Raw genomic sequence first — 16744 nt, 5'->3', positions numbered from 1 at the left:
AAAGCAAATCTTTCAGAAGACATTTATAAAGTACACTGAAAGCATTCTCCCTCTGAATACACAATATATATGAGAAAATGAAATGAGAATGAAATCTGACATTTATCACAAGCATGAGAGTTTTCAGAAATTTCATCCCGAACAGACTTTTGAAGCTCAGGTGTATTCCTGTTCCAGATAACTGTGCAAAAGGATCAGTGAAATAATTTCTGTGAGTGCACAAATGAATAGCATCTTCACTTAAAAAGATCTGTGCCAGATCCACTCATTTGGCCATATCTTTAAGGAATTCATCATGTCAGAATTAAAAGGTTACAGAACTGTGACAATTATGGATAGATATAATTAAAATCACTTTATTGAAACAAACCAGATCTGATTTAAAATCTTGTACATCCCTTTAAGATCTGCAGTTGCTGCAATGGAAGGAATTGCATCTAATGCCCTAAAATGACTTTTTGTTACTTACTTGACTGTGTAAGATGCATAGGTATTAGTACACAAAAGTACATTCTCTTGCAAAAAATCGTGCTGTTACCCGATGATTTCAAGAAGACATTATACCTACTTTTTTAAAACTTTCATGCATATCTGTGGTTCAGCATGTATGTATGCAAGAGACACACTGGCACTAAAAGATTTGTCATAGGACTCAAAAAATGGCTCATTATACTTTCACTGAATTTCAAAGAAAGCTTCTATTGATTTCAGTAGAAGTGGTGCTAGCTCAGTGCTTAGTGCTTTAGAAAATAGGACCTATGCTTAATATGTTCATGTTTTACATGTTGGCTTTCTCGAGATGCTGCTACGCTTGAAGCTTTTGCCTTTAGGTCATCTATTACAATCTGAGCCACACTTGTAAGTAAAATTACTGCCACACAACAGCTGTTTAATGGAAATAAATATCTATCTGATCTAATCTATTTGTAATTTGCAATGCTTGTGACATTATAGCAGCAAACTGCAGAAATGGTTTTCTCAGTAGAGCTCTCCTTGGACAGGCTGCCTTTTCAGAAAACTTCAGCATAACTGGCATTAAGCATTAAACCACTATCACAAAGAGACTAGGGCTACATGTGCATGTGGCCTGAAGGAAACGTTCCTCTGCAGGGAATTGTGTTCCTATAGGAAGACTGATACATCAACTAATTTCTCCTACACCACTGTAAGATCAGCTATTACTTGGCAAAACAAACAGATAATGCAGTTATGGATGCCTACTCATGGCCATGGCATTCTCATAATAAGAACCTACAGCTAATGTAAATCTGACAGAAGAAGACTTGCTACCTTCTCTGCTGAACAGCCAGTCTATGGCTTAAATTGGTTGTAGGAAAAGGCAGTGAGAGAAAGGGAAGTAGGAGGACAAAATCAAAGGCCAGCAGCTTAGCAGTGGACATCCTCTAGCAGTGAAATTTCAAAGTGCATTCTTTAGCCTTGGCTTATGTAAGGAAGAGATTGTGCTTCCTCATCTCTGTGCCTGAGCAACAGCTTTGTGGGTTTGTAGCAACTCATTTTTCCATAAAGAAAAGCAATATGTAACAGTGACTTGAATGTTTAACAGTTTCCTACCTGTAGATTGTCCCAAGTATATTTTCACATACCAGAGACAGATTCTCAGTAGCAATCAGTAACCAGGCTGACACCGTTCATCTTAGTGGATCTCTAGTCATCTACTTCAGCAAAGGCACTGACTTGCTTTTGATACAGTTTGTTAATATATAATAAAGGATTTTTCTTTTCTTGTCTTCTATAAATTGTTGAATTTTGCAGTTGAAAAAGGATTTTAATTAGAAATAGTAACAACAGACATTCCTGAATACAAAATTCAGTTCCAAATTCTACGGTACTATTTACTCTATATTGAAATGCCATGAGAGTAACTTCTTGACAGCTTTAATAGTTTCATCCTTATTCAAGGCTGTAAGATCCTCTAGAAAATAATGACAAAACTAGACTCATACCATAGTTGTTATCTAAATCTTTGGATTTATAAATAAATATAAATATATTTTTATATATATATAAAAAAGTCTTTGGATTTACCCTTTCAATAGGAATAATTTATAATTTTAAGAATATACTATTGGTGTAGCTTCACAAAAATCAAAATTTTATATTAATCATATTTAAAATTTAGATTACAGATAGATGTAGCCTCACGTTCACAGGCCCTGGTCCTCATGGGGAACTTCAACCACCCCGATATCTGTTCGAAGGACAACACAGCTGGGCATAAGCAATCCAGGAGGTTCCTGGAATGCGTCGATGACAACTTCCTTCTCCAAGTGATAGAGGAGCCAACGAGGAGAGGTGCCATGCTGGACCTTGTTCTTACCAACAAGGAGGGGCTGGTGGGGGACGTGAGGCTCAAAGGCAGCCTTGGCTGCAATGACCGTGAAATGGTGGAGTTCAAGATCCATAGGACAGCAAGGAGGGCACGCAGCCAGCTCACCACCCTGGATTTCAGGAGAACAGACTTTGGCCTCTTCAGGGACCTGCTTCGGAGAGTCCCTTGGGATAAAGCCCTGGAGGGAAGAGGGGCCAAAGAAAGCTTGTTAGTATTCAAGGACCACCTCCTCCAGGCTCAGAAGCAATGCATCCCGACAAGGAGGAAGGCAGGCAAAACCACCAGGCCTGCATGGATGAACAAGGAGCTCCTGGATAAACTCAGGCACAAGAAGGAATCCTACAGAGGGTGGAAGCAAGGGCAGGTAGCCTGGGAGGAATAGAGGGAAATTGTCCGAGCAGCCAGGGACCAGGTTAGGAAAGCTAAGGCCCTGATAGAATTAAATCTGGCCAGGGGTGTCAAGGACAACAAGAAATGCTTCTATAGATATGTCGGTGATAAAAGGAAGACTAGGGAAAATGTGGGCCCTCTCTGTAAGGAAACAGGAGACCTGGTTACCCAGGATATGGAGAAGGCTGAGGTACTCAACGACTTCTTTGACTCAGTCTTCACCGGCAAGTGCTCTAGCCTCACCATCCAATTTGCAGAAGGCAGAGGCAGGGACTGGAAGGATGAAGAACCTCCCACTGTAGGAGAAGATCAAGTTCGAGACCATCTAAGGAACCAGAAGGTGCACAAGTCCATGGGACCTAATGAGGTGCATCCGCGGGTCCCAAGGGAATTGGCGAATGAAGTTGCTATGCTGCTGTCCATCATTTTTGAGAAGTCATGACAGTCTGGTGAAGTTCCCACTCACTGGAAAAGGGGAAACATAACCCCCATCTTCAAGAAGGGAAAAAAGGAAGAATCAAGGAACTACAGGCCAGTCAGTCTCACCTCTGTGCCTGGCAAGATCATGGAGCAGATCCTCTTGGAAACTATACTGAGGCATACGGAAATCAAGGAGGTGCCTGGTGACAGCCAACATGGCTTCAGTAAGGGCAAATCATGCCTGAAAAATTTGGTGGCTTCCTACGATGGGGTTACATTGGCGGTGGATAGGGGAAGAGCAACTGATGTCATCTACCTGGACTTGTGCAAAGCATTTGACACTGTCCCGCATGACATCCTTGCCTCTAAATTGGAGAGACATGGACTTGACGGATGGACCACTCAGTGGATGAATTGTCTGGATGGTCAACTAAAAGAGTTGAGATCAACGGCTCAACGTCCAAGTGGACACCAGTGACGAGTGGCGTTCCTCGGGTCTGTATTGGGACTGGTCCTCTTTAACATCTTTGTCGGCGACATGGACAGAGGGATTGAGTGCGCCCTCAGCAAGTTTGCCGATGACACCAAGCTGCGTGGTGTGGTTGACACGCTGGAGGGAACGGATGCCATACAGAGGGACCTTGACAGGCTTGAGATCTGGGCCTATGTGAAACGCATAAAGTTCAACAAGGCCAAGTGCAAGGTCCTGCATGCGGGCCAGGGCAATCCCAAGCACAAATACAGGCTGGGTGGAGAATGGATTGAGAGCAGCCCTGAGGAGAAGGACTTGGGGGTGATGGTTGACAAGAAGCTCAACATGAGCCAGCAGTGTGTGCTTGCAGCCCAGAAGGCCAACTGTATCCTGGGCTGCATCAAAAGCAGTGTGGCCAGCAGGTCGAGGGAGGTGATTCTGCCCTTTACTCCGCTCTCGTGAGGCCCCACCTGTAGTACTGCGTCCAGCTCTGGGGCCCCCAGCATAAGAAGGACATGGAGCTGTTGGAGTGAGTCCAGAGGAAGGCCAAGAAGATTATCAGAGGGCTGGAGCACCTCTCCTATGAAGACAGGCTGAGAGAGTTGGGGCTGTTCCGCCTGGAGAAGAGAAGGCTCCCAGGAGACCTTCTAGCAGCTTTCTAGTACCTGAAGGGGGCCTACAGGAAAGCGGGAGAGGGCCTTTTTACAAGGAGAAGTAGTGACAGGACGAGGGGGAATGGTTTTAAACTGAGAGAGTGTAGATTTAGATTAGATATTAGGAATAAATTCTTTACTGTGAGGGTGGTGAGACACTGGAACAGGTTGCCCAGAGAAGTTGTGGCTGCCCCCTCCCTGGCAGTGCTTAAGGCCATATTGGATGAGGCTTTGAGCAACCTGATCTAGTGGAAAGGTGTCCCTGCCTGTGGCAGGGGGCCTGGAACTAGATGATCTTTAAGGTCCCTTCCAACGGAAACCATTCTATGATTCTATGAAAATACGGAATATGTGAACAAGATTTTGTTCATTAGCCTTGTAAATTGGCACATTCTCTTGCTTTTTAAAAAATTGTAATAGGTGCATTGCTTGATTCTCATGTTATCTGAATTGTTGAATTATTAATCATTTTAACAAATGCATTTACAATTAATCCATATGGTTCTCAGCACCTTTCTTTGGGTTGGAGAGTGGTAGGTTTTTTGCATCAGTGTAAAAATGAATTAGAATCTAAAGCATTTCTGAAGATGACCAGTTAAATTGGAATTGTAATGAGCTTTCCATATATAATGAAAACAATCTAAAACTTAATTGTGTAATTAAACTGTGTGCTTCTGGTAACAAACTGATAAGTATCTTTTAATGACTCTATAAATTTAACCTAATCTAACTTCTATTTAATATCTCACCTGAATTTAAGGAGGACATTCACTTTGCTTATTAGTTTGTTTCAGAAATTAGTTCTGAAATTAGCATACAGTGGTGTTCCCATTCTTAAAGGGATTCCTATAGATAATTCTGTTTCATATATGCTTCGTCATCATCATGGAATATAAAATTAAGATAGCATTGCTGTCTTATTAACTATATTAACTGTATTAACTGTATTAAACAGTATTTAACATTTTTGCATTTTAAATGTATTATTTGGAGGTCACAAGGATTACACTGTGAACAACCAATCCTGTTTTACTCATCCTCTCAGTTTATCATGAAGAATTTATAGATTTATAAGCTAGAAATGACAATTATTTCTTATTCAGACTGCCTAATTTCTGCTACATTTTGTTTATTTAGGTGGACTTCTTTTGCTCAGTCTCAGAGGATGATTTACCACCATTTCTCATGCACCACTTAATATCCAAAGATGCCTAGAAACAATGAGTGTGTTTGTTTTGACTGCAGAGCTACTGAGACAACCGAAGTCTTCTGAGCATCTCAGAAATCCAGTAGTCAGAAGAGTTAGATTAGCTGTGATAGAAAGATGAGCTGAAAGATACCTAATCTCTGCCCAAGTCCCAGTGGGGACGCAGTCTCTAAGATTTATTGAGATTACATCTAACTTGAGCGATCAATTCAAAACGCCACGGGAGAATGACTAGAAAACAGTTTTTGTGTAATGTTCCAGAACAGAGATCCAAGAACTAAATTTCTTTTAGGCTGCCTAGATCTGAACATCACAAACCTTTTTCTTCAATTTTCTCTAAACCCAAAATCTGCCACTGGACTTGTATCTTTCACACTAAAAAAATGTTTCAGATGGGGATAATTCCACGCTTCCTTGCAGCTTGGCCACCATAGAGTGGGAATGCAAGGAATACATATCACTGACTAGAGCACATTACTATTCACATTCTCAGTGGCTTGTGGAACACACAACTTTGAACATATATAAAGGAATGTTTCCAAAATATGCATTGATATTCAGTGGCTAAAAAATTGTTTAGAAGCCATTTGAACTTTTATGTAAAGGTATTTCTCCAGCTGGCTCCTAATTTTGAAATAATGAGGAATTTATTGTTATCTCTAGTGGACTGAAAATAAAAGCCCTAATGCATAAATTAATTTTGCCCCCTTCTGGAGCTGCTCAAATTATGGAAGCTATTTGTCAATTTAATTTGGTGAAAATGTAGGTTTTTAAAATGTCAGTGCAGTTTTGTGCAGTTCTTTCTTTTTGATCTCTCATCGTTACAAGTGACCTAACACATCATAGAAGCAAGTAGGTGATTTGAAATATAAACATCAGTTTTCATGTTATACACCAATTATTGCTTAGGACATGTTAGGAAGTATGAGACATGGTGGGATAGCTTACATGACTGGAATGCTGTAATGGACGGCTACATATTTTTTAGGAAGGACAGGCCAGCAAGGTGAGGTGGTGGAGTTGCTCTTTATGGGAGAGAGCACCTGGGATGTATTGAGCTCTGCCCAGGGGTGGATGAAGAATGAGTTGAGAGCTTGTGGGTAAGAAGGGGTAGGCTAATACGGGTGACTGCTGTGGGTGTTTACTACAGGCCACTTGATCAGGAAGAGGAAGTAGATGAGGCCTTCTTCAAACAGCTGAAAGTAGCCTCACGATCACAGGCTCTGGTTCTCATGGGGAACTTCAACCACCCTGATACCTGCTGGAAAGACAACACAGCTAGGCACCCACAGTCCAGAAGGTTCCTGCAGAGCATTGATGATAACTTTTTGACACAGCTGGTGGAGGAGCCAATGCAGAGAGGTGTGCTGCTGGACCTTGTACTAACAAATAAGAAGGGACTGGTTGGGGATGTGAAGGCTGGGGACAGCCTTGGCTGCAGTGATCATGAGATGGTGGAATTCAGGATCCTGCATGGAGGAAGCAGGGCAATAAGCAGGATTATAACCCTGGACTTCAGGAGAGCTAACTTTCGCCTCTTCAAGGACCTACTTGGAGAAATCCCATGGGATCTGTCTCTAGAAGGTAGGGGGGTTCAAGAGAGATGGTTAATATTCAAGCATCACTTCCTCCAAGCTCAAGATCGGTGCATCCCTATGAGTAAGAAATCAAGCAAAGAGGGCAGGAGACCTGCATTGATGAGCAAGGAGCTTCTGGCAAAACTCAAATGGAAGAAGGGACTTTATGGAATGTGGAAAAAGGGACAGGCCACTTGAGAGGAATATAGGAATGTTGTCAGAGTGTGCAGGGATGCGACGAGGAAGGCTAAGGTCCACTTGGAATTAAATCTGGCAAGGGCTGTCAAGGACAACAAGAAGGGCTTCTTCAAGTACATCAGCAGCAAAAGGAAGACTAGGGAAAATGTGGGCCTGCTGTTGAATGAGGTGGGTGCCCTGGTGATGGAGGACACCGTGTCTGTCATCTTTCATAAGTGTGGAACACTGCTTATGCTCACAGATCAAAACAGAGATTAGCTTGACCGAGCAATATTGAAAAGGAATTAATTGTTGCTTACAAAACAGAAAAGGAATTGATTAATTGCATTTGTTTTAACTATTGTTTCTTTTTTTTTTTTTTAGGAATTTTAATCATGGTATTTTAGTAGCACGATATTTGTGGAAAGAAAATTGAAATGGGAATCCTATAGAAACAAAGCTCCAGGTCTGCATGCACAATTATTCCCAATGATTATTTTTGCATTTATCGAGGAACAGACATAATCAACAAGCAATTCTGAGCCACAATGAGCCAGTCTGGCTTACATGTTCAGCATCAAGAATCTCACTACAGAGAACGGTTTTTTGTTGTTAACTCTTAGGAAAATGAGTAAATGTTAAAAATGAATACAAAAAGATAAAACATCCACAGAAGGATACATGTTAACTGAAATATAAAGAGGGAAAACATGGGATAATTGCATCATATATTTATGTTCATTATAAACTGGTTTTGGATTTCCAATAACATTTACGTAACATGGATTTAAGTGAAATATTATTACAACATTCATGAAGAAATGTGGGTTTTTGTAATTTTTAATGTATATTCCTCAAAGGAGGAATTTGTATCATTCCAGGAACATGAATTTTACTGCTAACATCTCTCTTAGCACAATACATTCATATCCCTGTCCTCAACAAATATATATTATATTTTTATTTCCAGGGTTTATTTGTCTGTCAAGATTAGTCACTGAGTTACAGAACAAAATGGAAAGAAGTTCACTAGAAGTACTTACCTTTAAGCACAGAAAATAACCTGCAGTAAAATTTCTTGATTATTGTGTTATGATTGAGTGGATTCCAACTTCTGTCCTATTTTAATTTTTGCAGTAACTCATATTAAACAACTTTTTTTTTTGTCCAAGCAAAGTAAATGGCTTCATGAAACTAGGTTATTCAGCTCTGTGTGTGAATATACACACATATATATATATATATATATATAAAGAGCTTGCAGCATCTGCATCACAGCTGGAAGCATGAAGGGAAATCTTTCTTTCATGTTTAAAAGTTGCTAGATAAATGAGGAGAGTATTTAACCATTATCTCCTCACTATACACCAACTGTAGGTATTTTAGACACTGTGGTAGATTACTTTCCCCTTGCATGTTTTTTTCAGTCTCCTGAGAGCTATTCCACCTTGTGAAGCAGATTCCTCTTCTCTGTCTTCTGCCATCCATGTAACAAGTACAAAGTTTCAAGATGCCAAAACAGTTAGTCCAGCTTTTGTACAGCTGACAGTGAAATGTATTAGTCACTCTTTCCTCTGTCCACTACCAAATACTATTGCAATATCCTTCTTTATCCTCCCATTGAACAAGACTGAAGATCCAAAGATCCAAATCATCCTATTGAGATATTTCTGCATTAATTTAACAATTATATCCAAGACTCAGATGAGTCAAGATAATTTCCTTTGGAAACAATAGTTTGAGGAGAAGGAAGAATACTGAGAAAGTAACTTAAAAAAGACAGCGTGGAAAAAACATGGAATAAAATCCCATAGTATTAACAAGACTACTCTGAAGGGACAAAGAATTATTAAGGGATCTGGAAAACGTGCCAGCCTTCTATTTTTGAAGATTGTCTGCACTGTAAAAAACTTCAAAAAAAAAAGAAGAAGAAAAATAACTACATCTGATCATCATTAATTAGTCTTGCGCTGTTTAGGATGTTCCAGGTGAGACAGAGAGGCTTGCTGGGATTTGTGGGAGATAACTGAACTTCTAGTTACCATTGAGAGGACTTCGCTGCCTATCTTCCTCCACTGTAATGCTGACTTTTATTACCAACCTCACAGAAATACTTTTTAACAGCACTTTTTTTCTGTTTTTCAACTGCCTTCCTGCCCTACTTCTGTTGCATTTTTATTGCCCCCATCTGTCCAACTTATGCCATTGGCGACCACACTATTTTTTCTAGGAAGAAAATATAGATATTTCTAGCATACGGATTTAACATAAGTTTGCTTGCTATCATTATTTGTAAATAGAATCATTTCATCAGGGTCACTGAATTTCAGTTTCTTGGCAGAATCCTTTTTGTAAGCATTTGCAGCTTGAAATACAGCTTTAAGATAGCTGAAAGGGGAATGATATTGTGAGGGGGATTTCTTCCTGCTTTATTGCAGTCTTCCTGTCATTTAATGCTGCTGCCATTTTCAGAAGAAATGTATAAAAGTATCACACAACATGAGCAAATAAAATTCAAAAGCACCTTTGAACATACCATTGCACCTTAACATTTCTTTTAATAAACTGTGTAAGGACAGAATCTTCTCAGAAATACAATTCTTCTTATAGAAACACCAAACACAAAGAATGTGTACAGGATAAGGTTAACCATAACTCTGTCAAAGACAAGATCCTAATGACCCTCAACAGTAAACAGAATCAAGCCGCATTTAAATATGAATGGCTGAAGTGACACGGTGCAATTCAACACATGCCATGAATCTTGTCCAATCATTTATGAATAAAAATGAATTTCCAACTGCAATTATGGTCCTCCAAAAGAAACATTTTTTATGGACAATCTACCCCACCAGTGACAACCTTCTCTTTTCTGGATACTGAAATGCCAGTTATTTTTCTATGGCTTGAAATAATCTATGTGATGTTAAGTTGCACCTCATTCATGCCGCTCTTATCCTTCTGAAAAGAAGGGCATTCAAAGCAGCATTTATATTTTGAAGGAAGAAAGAAAATAGGGGAGTCAAAAGATTTTTCACTGCTGGAGAGTGACGGCAGCACTTTGCATCCTACTGACACAGTGGTTTACAACAAACTTGAATGCATGCAACTGAGCGAGACATATGGAAACACACATATGGAGACTTAAGCACTATAATCAGGATTTTAATTGAATGCCTCTCCTGGAAGTTTCAGATAGGTTAAACCACAGCTAGAAGAAATATTAATGTCTTTTGTGTGATATGGATCTAGAAGACTGTTGAATTTAAATGACAAAAGATCATTCCATAAGCAAAGAATGGTTCCTTAATTTTAAGATTGTCAGGATGTAAAAGAACAACAAGGTCCTCTGAAAAGAGGTTGTAGCGAGGAGGGTGTTAGTCTCTTCTCCCACGTAACAAGCGACAGAACAAGAGGAAATGGCCTCAAGTTGCACCAGGGGGAGGTTTAGATTGAACATTAGGAAAAATTTGTTCATGGAAAGGGTTATCAAGCATTGGAACAGGCTGCCCAGGGAAGCAGTGGAGTTGCCATCCCTGGAGGTATTTAAAAGATGAGTAGATGTAGTGCTTAGGGATATTGTTTAGGGCTATTGTTTAGTGGTTGACTTGGCAGTGCTAGGTTAATGGTTGGACTCGATGATCTTAAAGGTCCTTTCCAACCAAGACAATTCTGTGATTCTGTGGTTCTGAGATTTAACAATAAATACTTCAGCAATCGAACCAGATACAGAACCAGCTGATCTCCACACTTGTTATACTGAATTTTAGTTATATATTATGCTTTTTATATGGATAATAAATAGGACAATTGAATGGTTGGTCAGTCGCATCATAATTTCTTGAAGACTTCATGTGAGAAAATACTTTATGCACACTCAATATGAATTATTAATCCCTCCCTGATGCCTGGCAACTTTTCAGGAAGAATCATTTTTTTTTCCAAAGAAAAGTACTGTATTCCTTCTCAGAAGTGCAGGAGCAACAGCATCACCATTACAAAATCTTTTTCGTTACCCTGTCAGTCCAAAGAGACAATTAGAAGGGTTCTAAGCAAGCACGTGCAAACCTCATTAGAATCCCAGAGAACTGGAAATTTAGAAGAGCTGATTCAACACCTGTGCTTGGACTCCTGCTCCTTGCAAGCTGTCCTAATGCAATGCTGTGATCCAGTGCTCTCACTATTGTAAACAACTTTAGGTGGTCCCTGAAAACCCGAACATACCAGATCAAGCTTGCATTTTGCTAAACTGTGAAAATATGTTTTTAATTGGAGAAGGCCTATACTCTTAATCCATACATTCCCATACCACTGGTCCAGTTCACCTGGGAGTATGGTTCCTGATGTTCAGCAAATAACTTGTTTATATAACAGTATAGAGATGCTTTAAGTTGCAACTTGAATCAAAATCAATTTATCTGTCTTCATATCACAAAATATCTTCTTTAGAATAAAATATCTGCTTTAGGATAAGCACAATCATTCTTTCGACTCCACTCACTGATTCTAATGGGAGCTTAGTCACCACAATGCTAACAGACACCCACATTTAGACAACTATACCAGGAATCTTGATCTTAGATTTAAAACCACCTAATGGGAAGTGCACCCTCAGATCTGAGAAAATAATTGACTTGAGACAATTTTACTAGCCAGTAGAAAGTGATGATTTGCTGTTTAATTTTGAGAATTTAAGACTATCACAAACTTTCCTCTCACTTTTACGCTGAGTTTTCAAACTCTTCCGATGTTAACAAGGATAATCCCAATTTACAATTAACAATGTAAATGCAAAATATTTTTTCTTTGAAAACAGAACCATTATGTAAAACATAACATATTTACCTTATGTGAGCGGGAAATAAGCTTTCTGGAAGAAAATGTTCAAGGTGGACTAAACAGTCTCCACAGAAATTGTTTTACATTGTGGTAAAATGTATTCATTTCCAGTTTGTTATAATCAAGGTCAACTTACACGTTACTACTTCCAGTTTTCAAACTGTCATAACATGCTCACAGACTGTTATTACACAGTCATTGACATACAAATATTGATGTGATGATGATGCTTTCAGTGTATTAAAATGTACTCAGATCCTTAGTCATGGAGCACATCAGTCTGATGCAATTATTAAACACACAAATTATCTAAATATTTGTTATACTTATTTTACTGATGAAATGGCTCCAGGATTTAAATTATTCATTACTTACCCCTGTTCTTTGAACTTCCAAGAAAATAGCTCTTTGAAACGATTTCTCCCACACTGCCAGCTCGCTGCCCAGCTCTGCATTGAAATAATGACTCTTGCCATGTCCAACCATAACACTGAAACAATATGGCCTCTGGTCTTCAAGATCAAAGTCCTGATGAATACCTAAATACAAGTTTGCTTGCAGCCAGCAATCATCAGCAAGCCAGAGCTGAAAGACATGTTTCAGTATGTGATTCTTCATCTAGCAAAAACCAAACAGTTAAAGCAACATTGCATTCTGTAAGTAATGGGTACTTGGATATGTTATGTCTTTATGTTAATAAATACCTTGAAGAAACGTTCTGGGAATTAAGTAATAATTTCAAAGACAGCTTCTCTCTTTCCTTATTCACTTTACCCTGTATCATGTAACCTGAGCTACTTCTGTAGTTCCGAAATGCTGTCAAAGTTACCTAAGCAATACATACATAATTTAAAAGGAGTTTGTACCAATATATTGCTTGCAATGAAAAGGAAGGAAATCCCTGAATTGTTTGAATACAATTCAAGAGCTGTGTACCAGCTCTACAGGAGAACATAACTACTCTGTTCTAATCAGGTTCCAACACGCTAAACACCAAGGAATGCAACAATTTATCAAGCACCCAAGGGTTAATTCTGGAAATGACATGAGCTTTCAAATGTCCCCTAATACCTGCCAATGCTGCTCTGCAGCTACAAGGTGACTGAAGTGAGATCCTGCCATCATCTTCAAGATGAAGAAAAGAAACTTTGCATTAGCCTTGTGTAATGAAAAATATGCCTGTAACAGCATGTTTTGTAAAGGAAAACAAATTCTTACAAGAAACTTCCCTAATCTTTCAAGACTTCATTGATTAGCATGAATGTAGACAAAAAGAAAACTAAATAAAAAAGCTACTGTTTACACCTCTGAGTACTTTCACTGACTGAATTTCCAAATTACGCATTTTTTTTAGTTTCCGTTTATCAGATACGTCCCTTTCCTACCTTCACTTCTCTGCGATGTCATGGGGCAGAAAAAATTGAAAGACCAAAAAAGTAATTTGCAAAGAGAAGGTTATTTCTTATTTTCTAAAGTCACCCACAAACAGAATTTTTTTCTTTAGCATTCCAGGTTAGGTTTAGGAGACTTGAATCTAGTCAAGCAGATCTGAGACAAAAACAGTCTTGTTTGACTGGACTTAAGTGGCTTTGAAAAGACCAGAATGCAGCTTTGCAGTGGTACCCAAGTCCCAGAATCCTGTTGTCAGGATAAGCCTTATAAAGACTTAGAATTTATTTTTCCAGAGCCTTTAATAGTCTGTCATAGACTATTGAGGCTATAGTTGAAACTCCATGCACAGGTAAACAAACAACTGGAATCTGAATATCCAAGTGTAATGTAAAATATTCTGATAAATGTAAAATAAATGCTTAAATGTTCAGGGACTTGTGTCCCTCCTGTTCTAGGTGCACACACAACTGCCCTCACAGGGCAGCAGTGAAGATCCACTTTTTAGTAATGAAAAGCAGAGCAAACATGCTCCGCTAGCACACCCTCCTCTGTACTGGTCTCATATTCACAAATTGGATCAAAATACTCAGATGGGAACTGAAAAATTTGCTTGTGCTGGTGAATTACTGAATAACATAAAGCTGGCAAATGTAACCTTATGCAATTTACTCAAGTCTAGTCTGTTAATCTGCGGATGTTTTGTGGGGCACCTCAGAAGCAGCACATAATGCCACCAGGTACACAGCACTTTGTTGTCAAAAATGGCCCTGCAACCACCCGAGGAGAGAACAGTCTTGAGGAAGTTCAAAGTTATTTTATGATGCTCCTTTGGACTGGTGAAAAGGAAGCTGAACAAAATACCTGTGTATCATCTGGTGTTCAGCAGCCATGGAGCGACAGGTATTACACCTACATCTGCTTCAAGACTCAGCACTGCTCATCCTGGCTCATAGACTACTATATTAATATTTTTTTACTTTGTATGTGAAAATGCGATGCATGAATATACCAGGCAATAAAAGATAATAAAATGTTTTAAAGACAGATGGCTTTTAAAAATGCATTTAAAATTTTCGCCCCTGAAAAATACAGGTTTTCAGTAACAGTTCTGGTAAGTATGGAGTATGAGGCAAGGTATAGGAAAAAACACATGAGACAAGAGATCACATTTTCAATCATCTGGTTGTTATCACTAAATGACCATGAATATGCAAGTATGTGATATATAGATGAATTTTAATTCACATATTTGCGTATGCATGTTTGTGTATGCAAGTGTGTATTTATATGTATGTATGCATACACACACACACAAATCTAAAATATAGCAAAGATTTTGTTTTAAAGTGCAATTTCCATATTGGATTCTTATTTTCCGTGTTTAACTCTTGTATCATAATAAACATAGATTAAAAGCTTACTATTAGGCTCGCCTTAAAATCCATCTTTTGTGAGGAGATATAATAGCACTCTCCAGTACAGCTTTGCACTAGTTCCAACCAGCTTTTGAAAATCCTTAATATCACCCTCCCCAAATGGCAGTTTTTACAACATAAACTCCATGTGTCAGTCTGCAATGTAGAAACCTTAATCTCTTAAGGTTTTTTTCTATCTTTTTGGATTTGCTCAGTTTGCCTCATTGTCATTTATACCAAAGAATCAACAGAAAAGAGGTTGAAGTGTTGAATTTGAGCTTTTGCACTTTAGCTAATGTATTCATGAAGACTGGCAATTAAGCATTCATTTATTAAAATGTCAAGAATATTAAAGAGTTGTCTTGGGTAGTTTATTTCCCACTTCTTTTTCTTAATGGAAAAGTATAATAAAATTTGCTTTAAGGATAGATTGTCCTTGAAATTACCAGAATATTCAAGGAAGAACTGAGTTTCAAATCAGTAGTAACATTTCAAAGAGAAAAAAACAAAACCCAAACCATAGCAAAATGTTTTCAAAAGGCATAATGAGTATATATTTCACTGCTGCCTGACTTACTTATCAGGAAAAAGTTAATTTTAAAAAAGATTAAGGAGACAGAACAAACAATCTGCAACAGAGCCTCTGTTCTTTGCTGCTATCTCAATGATGGGCAGGACCTGCAGTTGCCCATGAGTACCCAGCTGGAGACAAGGTCACATTAAAGTAATGCTATGCCCACAAAAATATGTCTGTGCTCCTGCAGCCTGCATTCAGGAGCTGAGCTCAAGTCCCAAACTCCAGGATTGCTATTTTCCTGGCATGGCACTACAAACGACCCTTCCCTCTCCCACTTTGGCCAGAGACGGGAACTTTCCTCCCCTGACCAGTGACAGCAGGCTTACAACAGAGCAAACCCAGGCAGTGATGGGCTGCAAAACTGACAGCTGACATCAGCAGAAGCTCTTTTAGCAGCTGCTTAATGGGAATGACACCTCTGTAAAATGCAGATGTCAACTCATGTTTGAAAGCTATTTTTTCTAGACTTCTGTCAAGTTCTGTGTGCTCCTTGCTCTGTTGGTTGTAACTTCATCATGTTTTCAATTTATCTTTTTTCTTTTTTTTTAAATCACATTCAACAAAATTGGTGTAGGAAACATGTCCATGTTGTTGAAAGTCAGTTTGGGACAAGTAGTTTGAGCAGTAAGGACATGGACACTCCCTGCCAGCCCATTCTTTGAAGAATTTGGTCATTTAGAACTTCAGAGAACTCCCTTTCATGCTGAACAGGGCAGTAAAGGGGAATGGAGCGTTATTGTCAGGTCTATGAATTTTTTTTTTTCACTTTTCCTTCTGTAAATTTTCCTGAATAATTATGTTGCATCAGAATCCCCCCCCCCCCACCTCAAATTTAAGCAGTCCTCTTTCTGCGCAAAGTCAAGATCTGTAAAGGTAACAGAGCAACAACCTTCCTTCTCCGCAACATTAGTACATGGTCAAAGGAGGAACAGCAGAGAGTAGGACAGCAGGTGGTGAGAACTAAAGCTGACTTGTAATATTTCAGTGAAACAGCATTTTATCTGAAGAGACCGATCTTTTTTGTTTGTTATTTTTTTTTTTTCCCCAATAATATGTTTGTTTTTACTCTTTCAGGCAAGTAGGCTCTCATCTAGCCTTATCTCACCTGCAAAGCAGTTTTTGATTAGCTGGTAGAGAATTAAATTAAAGTATCTGATGCAACTTATTAGAAAATATCTTATGTAAGTCAATTATTTAAACAGACTGCTAAGGTTTTGCCTGAAATCCTTGCTTGGGACAAGCTAAACAGAAAACATGACACTTTCTGTAGGTGGT

At 38.9% G+C, this 16744-nt stretch overlaps 1 protein-coding gene across 1 annotated transcript in view; it reads right to left on the bottom strand.

Annotated features, from left to right (window-relative positions):
* SNTG2 (syntrophin gamma 2) overlaps positions 1-16744 on the bottom strand; it is a 310557-nt gene that overhangs the window by 23936 nt on the left and 269877 nt on the right. The window contains exon 14 of the mRNA XM_068409305.1: positions 12461-12703. Within this exon, the coding sequence (XP_068265406.1) occupies positions 12461-12703 (243 nt within the window). The remainder of the gene's footprint in view (positions 1-12460; positions 12704-16744) is intronic.

This window comes from Nyctibius grandis, chromosome 1 (assembly GCF_013368605.1).
Source record: "Nyctibius grandis isolate bNycGra1 chromosome 1, bNycGra1.pri, whole genome shotgun sequence".
Taxonomy (NCBI): Eukaryota; Metazoa; Chordata; class Aves; order Nyctibiiformes; family Nyctibiidae; genus Nyctibius; species Nyctibius grandis.
This window is presented reverse-complemented; position numbering and strand designations above follow the sequence as displayed.